The sequence below is a fragment of the Erythrolamprus reginae genome, chromosome Z, assembly GCF_031021105.1.
Source record: "Erythrolamprus reginae isolate rEryReg1 chromosome Z, rEryReg1.hap1, whole genome shotgun sequence".
Taxonomy (NCBI): domain Eukaryota; kingdom Metazoa; phylum Chordata; class Lepidosauria; order Squamata; family Dipsadidae; genus Erythrolamprus; species Erythrolamprus reginae.
In genome coordinates, this window is record NC_091963.1 from 34,922,631 (window position 1) to 34,932,694 (window position 10,064).

Below are 10,064 nucleotides of genomic sequence, written 5' to 3' on the forward strand. Positions count from 1 at the left end.
TCGCCCTCTCCCGGTTCCTCAGGCCGGTTCTTGTCCGCTTTGACCCCGCGAGGGGCTCTGGTGGTTGCGGCGGCTGTGGCGGGCGCGGCGGTAGCTGTTCCGGCTTCTCCGGCAGCTTGGAGACGCTCCGATCTCCTCGCGTCTGCCGCGGCTCGGCGCTGACCTCCCTGTCAGCTGTAAGGCGCTCGGCTTTCCTCGCTCCGTGCGAGACGCCTTCAAGCCTCCCAGTGGGGGGGGGGCAGACCCCCCCACATTTGGCTGGCAGCCCCGGTATGGTCTCGGAGACCAGGGACCCCCAGGCTGGTTGCTTCTCTTCGGGGTGCTCCCACTGGGGGAAGGCAAACAACCCCTGAGAAGGTTCGTTGGGGGTGCTGCCCACTGAGGGCAGAGACCCCTGACCGTCTGCTCCTCTTCCATTGCAGCGTCTGAAAAACAAAGAAAAGGATTAAAACGGTAACAACATTTTACATATTTATTTTTATTATTTTAAGGTTATTAAAAACCCCTAAGCTACAACTCAGTATGTCTCTACTCTAAGACTGAGTTTTAAAACTGGCTCATGGGGAGAGCAGAGGGGGCGGTGCTCATTAATATGTTAATCTTAACTCAGTCTCTACCAATAGAATTGGAGTATTACCCATGTTGGACTCTCCTTCCAGATGCAATGGAGAAGTTCTGGATTCTCTCCTCCTTCTCAGCTTGTACCAGGGAAAGGTTCTATGTGATTTTTTGTTGAGTCCCATCAGGGGCATATCCCTCCCATATTTGTGTATAGGCTATAAATATTTATCTGCTTTGTAAATGGCCCCTGGAGGGGCTGATAGGCAAAAAGGAAGCTGTGTGCTCCCTCCCATATTTGGATATGCCAGGGTGATTCTACAGAAAAAAACTACAAGGTATGGCTCTTCCCTAATACAAGCTGAGTGGAGGAGATCCTGTGGTCTCGAGGTTAAAGTTCCTGCCCTGCAAGGCAGACGCCAAAGGTTCAAATCCTGGCAAGGGTATGGATACCTGAAGAGAGCAAAAGAACTCAAAATAGATCTAAACTAATCTCCCTTTTTATTATCAGCAAAAATATGCTGATATTATTATTATTATTATTATCAGCAACACACACACACACACTTTACTGTACAGAAAAACTTATATTGTGCCTAACAATTTTCAGCAGTTTTTTTCTCTCACAAGCATCTAGGGAGAAATTATAGACTTAACACTCAACCATAAAAAAGCATGGTTGATCAGTGTTATTTGCTTTAAGATGTGTGGATATCGGCTCCCAGACTACCCTGAACTAACCTGAAAGCTGCTCTAAGTCTTAAGTCTATGAAAATATACACAGGGAAACCAACTTCAATTTTATTTTGTATTCTCAAAAATTGTAACTCTGAATATGGATAAGTAGTAGGGATTTCCTTGGCCTTTCTTTTCAATCATCATAGGGATCAGCTATTTTATACATGGTTTTAAATAATGTACCAGTGTTTGAAAGTTATCTTTTAAGCTTGCTTTTGGCTTAGTATAATATATAAAAAGAGGGGGACATAGTTTGTTCAAAGTTTTCTAATTTCTTTTTGTTTGGCTTTGTGCTCTTTGGAGTTTAAACAAATCTACTTACAATATTTGTTTAGCAACAAAAGTTGTAGAAATTCAACAGATAAATTTGACTACTTTGCAAGACTTTTTCTGGCTTGCTTAGCCTGATACAGAAATTTTCTGGTATGACAATTCTAGGATTCTTTTTGGACATACTGTATATAAATCAAGTGAACTAAAACAGGTGTACAGTGATCCCCCGAGTTTCGCGATCTCGATCATTGCGAAACGCTATATCGCGATTTTTCCACCCGATGACGTCACTCCCTTCCTTTCTCATCTTTCTTTCTCTCTCTCTTTCTCTATCTTGCTTCTTCCTCTCTCACACTCTCTTCCTCCCTCTCTCATCTCTTTCTTTCCTTCTCTCTCTTTCTCTATCTCTCCCCCTCTTGCTCTCGAGCGGCGGGCAGCACCCAGGGAAGGTTCCTTCGGCCGCCCAACAGCTGATCTGCTCCGCAGCGCGGCAGCAGCGAGGAGCCGAAGATGGGGTTTCCCCATTGCCTGGGCAACAGGGAAACCCCATCTTTGGCTCCTCGCTGCTGCCGCGCTGCGGAGCAGATCAGCTGTTGGGTGGCCGAAGGAACCTTCCCTGGGTCTTCCCCGGGTCTTCCCCGCCGCCCACACGCAAACTCCACCATCTGCGCATGTGCGGCCATGGAAAAAGGGGCGCGCATGCGCAGATGGTGTTTTTACTTCCGCACCACTACATCCCGAAAAATCGATTATTGCGAGGGGTCTTGGAACGGAACCCTCGCGATAATCGGGGGATCACTGTAGATTGCTTTTAATTTCTGACACACAAACCCACAAAGCTCTTGAATTTTTTAATTGCTGCTCTATGTGTGTGGCTTATTCTGGGGGCATGGCTTGATGATCATGTGATTTGGGTGTGGCTTTGCAGTCATGTGACAGGGTGGGTTGCTGGGTGACCATGAGAGTGGGTGGGGGTGGTGAACTTGACATCACTCAAATAAAGGATTAGGATTAGGTTATCTGGCCTCTGTTCATCTCAAAGGCCTCAGCGAGATACAATTTCTCTATTTATTACTATTGAACATCCAAAATATATTATTTAATCCTATGTATATATGTTATCAGTGTACAGACATATTACACACATGAACACAAAAAGATACATTATATACCAATATACTATTTGTGTACACACACACACACCTCTTCTAAAGCTACACATTCAACCTCACTGCGTTTGGGAAAACACACCCAGAGTCCACTTTCTGCCACACATTTAACCATAACCTCCCTAGTTCGCAAGTCACTATTAGAGCCAGGAAATGTGATAGATTGAGTAAAATTTGGTGAAACTCACTAACTCTTGCTTAGCAGTCAAAATTTTGAGCTCAATTGTGGTCATAGGTCAAGGACTATCTCTGCCTTCCTCTGCATTGTCCTAGTAAACTCCTTCTCCTTTCCGGCAATTTTCTTCTCTATTAGAGGCATCAAAATAATCCAGACAATATAAGGTTTCCTGCTGCAGCATGGGGTTAGACTAGGTGGCCTTCGAGATACATGGGGCTCTCTACATGGGGCTACCTTTGAAAAGTGTTTGGAAACTTTGTGCAGAATGCAGCTATGAGAGCAATCATGGGCTTCCCAAGTTATGCCCATGTTACACCAACACTCCGCAGTCTGCATTGGTTGCCGATCAATTTCCAGTCACAATTCAAAGTGTTGGTTATGACCTATAAAGCCCTTCATGGCATTGGACCAGAATATCTCCGGGACCGCCTTCTGCCGCATGAATCCCAGCGACCGGTTAGGTCCCACAGAGTTGGCCTTCTCCGGGTCTCGTCAACTAAGCAATGTCGTTTGGCGGGACCCAGGAGAAGAGCCTTCTCTGTGGCGGCCCCGACCCTCTGGAACCAGCTCTCCCCAGATATCAGAACTGCCCCCACCCTCCTTGCCTTTCGCAAGCTCCTTAAAACCCACCTCTGCCATCAGGCATGGGGGAATTGAAATTTCCCTCCCCCCTAGGCTTATAGAATTTATACATGGTATGCTTGTATGTATGAGTGGTTCTTTAAATTGGGTTTTTTTTAGATTGTTTTTAATATTAGATTTGTTTACATTGCCTTTTTATACTCTTGTTAGCCGCCCCGAGTTTTCGGAGAGGGGCGGCATACAAATCTAATAAATACAAATACAAATACAAATCTTCCAGCCCTAAATTGCTGGGCTGTTTTAAAGTGTCTTCTGAAGCCAGGGTAGTGGCAGGGTTTATGGTGCTTCTTTCTTTTTCTTCCTTTCTCTCTCTCTCTCTCTCTCTTCTGTCCCTACCTTTCTTTCTTTTTCTATCTTTCTTTCTTTTTTTCTTTTTATTTATTTATACTTCTTGTTTCTTTTTTTCCTTCCTTCCTTCCCTCCCTCCATTTCTTCCTTCCTTCCTTCCTTTTTCTTTCCTTCCTTCCTTCCTTCTTTCTTCTTGCCTCCCTCCCTCCTTCCCTCCCTCCATTTCTCCCTTCCTGTGAAAAACCCCAGGTCTTTGGTAGCAGAACTGAGAACATTGGGCATTGATCCTCTGGCATTCTTACAGCTCCATTATTAACTTAGGATATCTTTGTAGCCATTTTCAATAAGCTCTCAACTCAAGCTCTGTGCATGTGGGGATCCCTAAACAGTGAGGGTTTATTTCTTTCTTCCTTTAACCCTGCTGTTCTGTTCGGGTCTGTGAGACCCGAAATCAAGGTTTGAGACCCTGTAAAAAATTTTCCCTGCATATCTGAAACTTGAAATTTCATGACTTTTCATCATTTCAGGGGTTCTCTCTATGAGAATTTTTTTTGGGGGGTGGGAGGTTTCTTTCTTGCTGAAAAAAAAAACTCCCTAATGTTATGTTCCCGGGTCACCCTGACCCGGACCGAAAACTCTTCATTTGCAGTGCTTATGTTTGGTCTTTTTGAAAGCTTTTTTCACTTGGAAAGTAGTCTGAACATTTCTTCACACAATGGAATGAAAATTGAACTGAAAAAATTAATCCTTATTGGTTTATTTTGCCCATAAATGTGCCTCCCCCCCCGTTTTTGTGAAAGTTTTTTCAATTTATGGATAGTTTTGCTTGCAAAATGCAGTCTATTTTACTGGAGTTGGTGTGGGAATGGTACCTTGAACATTTCTGAATATAAGAAAAATATAAAGGAACTGAAAAAAATGATTCTTACTGTTTTTTTAACATCAGAAATAAGCCCCCCCCCCCTGGCTGCTTGCAACAATTTTCACTTTTTATTTTTTTATGCTCCAAATCCGAAATATTCTTTAAAATCTTACGCATTCATTTACTCAATTTAACAATGCTGATCATCAAAAAAATATTTGTGGGGGTGGGGGAAAAAAATTTTTCTTGGCAAAAAAAAAGTCACATTTACTCTGTTCGGGTCATATAGACCCGGATCAAAATGATTTTTTTTAGGTACTTGAATTTGGTCTTTTTGAAAACTTTTTCCACTGGAAAACTAGTTTGAACATTTATGAACATAATGATATGAAAATTGAACTGGAAAAATTGAGACTTATATTTTTATTTTGATCAAAAAGCCCCTCCCCCCATCCTTTTTGAATTTCGTGTAAATTTATATTTTTTAAGGCTACAAATCCCTAAGGAATTTTCCCCCAAAAGGTTTGATATACTAAATTGAACAATCCTGAACATAAGAAAAATATAAATGAACTGAAAAAAATGACTCTTATTGGTTTATTGTTTTATACTCGAGTATAAGCCTACTTGAGTATAAGCCTATTTGAGTATAAGCATGGGGGCCCATTTATGAGCAAAATAAACCAATAAGGATCATTTTTTCAGTTTAATTTTCATATCATTATGTTCAGAAAGGTTCAAGCTACCAATCCCACACCAAAATAGAATAGTAAAATAGAATGCATTTTGCAGGCAAAATTATCAATAAACTCAAAAGTTTTGATATACTAAATTGAACAATCCTAAACATAAGAAAAATAGAAATGAACTGAAAAAAAATGATTCTTATTGGTTTATTTTTGAATATAAGACCATATCATTTTATACTCGAGTATAAGCCTACTCGAGTATAAGCCTATTTGAGTATAAGCATGGGGGCCCATTTATGAGCAAAATAAACCAATAAGGATTAATTTTCTCAGTTCAATTTTCATATCATTGTGTGCAGAAATGTTCAAGCTACCAATCCCACACCAACTTTAGTAAAATAGAATGGATTTTGCAAGCAAAACTATCCATAAATTGAAAAAACTTTCACAAAAACGGGGGGGGAGGCACATTTATGTGCAAAATAAACCAATAAGGATTAATTTTTTCAGTTCAATTTTCATTCCATTGTGTGCAGAAATGTTCAAACATGTTTCCAGGTGAAAAAAGCTTTCAAAAAGACCAAACATAAGCACTGCAAATGAAGAGTTTTCGGTCCGGGTCAGGGTGACCCGGGGGAACATAACATTAGGAACTTTTTTCGAACAGAACAGCAGGGTTAAGACCTCCCACCCCCTTTTTGGGCCTAGCAAGCTCTCTCTGGGAGCCAAAAGGGGGGCAGGAGGGTTGATGCAACACTCCGTGCCTCGTTTTGGGCCCTAGTAAGCCTGCCTACAGCACTCTGGGAGCCAAAAGGGGTGAGGGGTGTTACAACCTCCTCATGCCCTGGTTTGGTTCTAGCAAGCTCTCTACAGCCCCTTGGGAGCCAAAGATAGGGTGGGGGGGGGCACCCTGGAAGCAGGGGTAGGTTCTAACCCAGTGATGGCGAACCTATGGCACAGGTGCCACAAGTGGCACAGAGCCATATCTACTGGCACGTGAGCCATTGCCCTAGCTTAGCTCCAACATGAACATGTGCTGTCCATCTGATTTTTGGCTCGCACAGAGGCTCTGGGAGGGTGTTTTTGCCTTCCAAAGAGACAAAATGTGGGGAGGGCATTTTTACCCTGCTATGGCTCCAGGGAAGTCTTTGGAGCCCGGGGAGGGCGAAACACCAGCCTACTGGGCCCGTTGGTTTTCACCCTCACCAGGCATTGAATTATGGGTGTGGACACACGCACATACGTGATAGCGTATGCACATGCTCTTTCAGTACCTGCAGAAAAAAAGGTTCGTCATCACTAACCACTAACCTTTTGTGCCAAGTGGCAAACACCCCCCCAAACCCCAAAAAACAGGTGCAACCGCATGCATCATACCGAAACTCTGCTTCTGCGCATGCTCAGAAGGAATTTTTTTTAAATTAAAAATAAAAGAAAAAAGATGGTAGTGCCCACCAATCTGGTTCGGTGACATCATCGTGATGTCGCCAGTGAGTTGCTACCGATTCAAGCAAACTGGTCTGAATAGGGAGGAATCCCACCATCCTGAGCTAATTGTTTTACTATGCCAACCTCCTTTGTCCATCTCTTTGTTGGTTGTAACTTAATGAAGTCAGCTATTTTTGGAGAAAATGGAATGCATTTGTCAAAAACCTCCTTGAAAATGAGCTGTCCGGTGAAATTGTACCAATATGGTACAACTACATGGCTTGTCCACATAGGCCCATATTTTGTAAGGTAGAAATTGCAGACATCCAGATTTATCGCATCTTGTCATTACAGGACCTCCAATCCACTCATGTCACTTATTAAAAATGAAAGGTTTTTTTTGAATTTCCTTAAGTTTATAGAGAGGAAATTCTTTTGATTTTAAAGTTACATTCACATTTAGGTAGGCGATATTATACCCCTGTAAACGGGAATCAGTCCTTCCTTGTGTTGGATACTGAAACTGGTTACTGTTGTGGTTCAGCCTGAGCCAGATCAAAGACCAGCTGCATCTCTGCTGGCTCCATGCCAGGGGAGTCTGAGAGCGGAGGGGAGAGTTCTTTGCAGCCAGACAGTGGAGACAGCAGTCAAGAAAGTGACGATGAAGCAAGGCCTGGGAGCCCTGGGGAAGGGCTATCTCAAGCAAGTAGCTTGGATTCTCTGGATTCCCTGGATTCCCTGGATGACGAAGCACAAGCTATCATTAGTATGCGACAGAGACACATGGATCAAAGGAGAACTCAACTGCGTAGATATTATCAGCGCTGAATGAGGAGCACCTGGGGGTTGGGTGTGGGTCCTCATTAGCAGGGAAGGGTTTATAAGGCATGCGAACCCTTTCGGCAGCGTGGAGTGTTATCAAAGTGGAGTTGGTGTTATCTGCATTGTCTCTCAGCGTTTTTGTTCCTGGCTCGTGACCCAGCAGTCTTGAAGACCGGTGGGAGGTTGGTGTCTGTTAGCTCAACAGCCTCGTTTGGCATTAAGGATCCTGTTTTTCCGTATGAACACTTGCTTTTGTGTTTCTTTTGGAGTTCCAGTGCTTTCCTGACCTGTAAGGACATTTTCTGTTGGCTTCTTTTCTCTTTACCATTATAAAACTGTGTTTGGATTCAACTGGTGTGTCTGGCTTATCTTTTTGGGTTGGTCATAGCTTCTGGAGTGACCCAGACAGAACAGTTACCAAAAAGTTTTTCTATGTTTTACAGTTCTAAACAATAATTGCCTTTAATGATGATTACAACTGTAAACTGTTGCTTTGAAATTTTACTTAAATTTCTTCAATCTGAAACTCCATTTACCTCTCAATTTCTTTATCCACAGCTTGCTGTGCCTCACAGTGATGAATGGACTCGCTTTGCACGAACTTTGGTAGAGATCAGGGCCAACAGAGCTGACAGTGAAGAAGAAGGCACCATGGAAATAGCTGCTTAGAAGAAAGCCAAATCCTTTCCTACTGTCTGTTCATGAAATCTCCATTGAGCATTAGTTCAATACAATGTTGATCGTGGTGTTCCTGCCAGCATTACTCATCAGTATCTTTCTTACTAATCATGCTGTGCTTAGTAGCCTGGAAGTATTGTTTCATCTCATATTTCTTCTAGGAAAGTTTATAAATAAGAAAAGAATGCAAGGGAATTATGTTGCTGCCTAGTTGATTATTTTAGTAATTGCAATAAACAACCCCTAGGTAATCTTGGGTTCATAACCTTTTATTTGGCCCAGCTTGGGTAAATCTATATGAAGTCAGATATGATTGGATGGAGATGTGATGTGCTTTGTGACCTAGGACTGGGCCAAAGTTTTTAGCTGTGATGTTTCACATGGTGACTTACGTAATGAATGGATGTACTATATAAGTATTGCTAATCATTATCTGTTCCAGTCTGAGCACGGAACACACCTATTTGAACGCAGTAAAGCATGAATATAATGAATCAACGTTCACCGCTTTTCCATGCATGTTTGAATCATCTTCAATTCCAAATAACAATTACAGGAAGTCACTTTGTAATAAAATGGTAGCTGTAATAGTTTGAATAAAATCAAACTTTAAAAATACTTATGATTTCCTGGCAGTTTAATTTTTCATGTTGGTCACTAATACTTGTTACATACCAGTACTAATCATCTGAATTGGCTGAAATTGCTATTACTACTAAGTCAATGTTGAAAGGTGTACTGTAGCCATGTGTTAATCTTTTTGTATTAAACCTATCTCTTAACCGTAAATGAGAATATTTGAATAAAGAGGCTTATATAGTTGTAACATAACTTGTGCTTTCTTTCTTTTCTTAAATTAAAATAAATCATTCTTTCTTATGAATTAAAGTACTTCCAATGTTCCCATAATGTCATCCTTAGGACACAATGTGCATGGAAATTAAATTATTTTCTATACCAGGACTTTTGGGTGCTGGGAGTGGGGAGTAACAAGGCTTGGTTATTAGATATACTTTTTTCAATCTAGTGCTACCATAAATACCATGAAAATGTATAGGTTGGGCTCAAGATAATTTGCTGCATGAAATCCCACTCCAAGTATATTTCACAGAAACAAATTACTTCAAACTAAAGGGGTAGAAATATTTTCATATAAGTTAAAGCACATTACTAGCTACCTGGCTGTTGTGGTTAGCTCTGGCCCTGATCCTGCCCCAAGGACTGTGGATGTGGGGAGACATCCACATACTGCAGGCCTGTTTTGCCCCCCCCAGTGGAATCTGCTGATGAAGGCTCCTCTGACCAAGAAGACATGAGTGACAGGGAGGAGGAGAGTGTGGCAGACAGCTCAGAAGGAGATCAATTATCTAGCTCCTCCTTGGATTCAGAACAAGAGTTAATGATACAGCCACGCATGAGGAGAGCGATGCATAGGCAACAACTGAGAGATTATTATCAAAGAAAATGAGGCCACCTGTGGTTGGGTGGGGCTGTGGTAATTAGTGAGGCTGCTATAAATAGCAGCCTGTGGGTTTGGCCATTGTGGAGGATTATCTGATCCTTGTGTTTCGTGACTGCTTTACTGACTGACTTTTTGTGTGCTGATTTTTCCCTGCTTTGAAACTAAACCAGAGCAAAATGTGTGTCACTTTGTGAAAGAAGAAGTACTGTGAATTGCCTCACAGCTGCAAGCTAAATATCACAGAACTGATAAGGGACTTGTACAAATTACCAGTTTG

The 10,064-nt window shown here is 42.0% G+C and overlaps 1 protein-coding gene across 4 annotated transcripts in view; it reads left to right on the plus strand.

Moving 5' to 3' along the window:
* The window catches only part of DYNC1I1 (dynein cytoplasmic 1 intermediate chain 1), a 229,102-nt gene extending 219,951 nt beyond the window's left edge, over nucleotides 1-9,151 (plus strand). For all 4 annotated transcript variants that reach the window (XM_070767291.1, XM_070767290.1, XM_070767292.1 and 1 more), the window contains one exon: nucleotides 8,206-9,151. In XM_070767291.1, the coding sequence (XP_070623392.1) occupies nucleotides 8,206-8,316 (111 nt within the window). In that variant the 3' untranslated portion in view covers nucleotides 8,317-9,151. The remainder of the gene's footprint in view (nucleotides 1-8,205) is intronic.
* The last annotated feature ends 913 nt before the right edge of the window (nucleotides 9,152-10,064 follow it).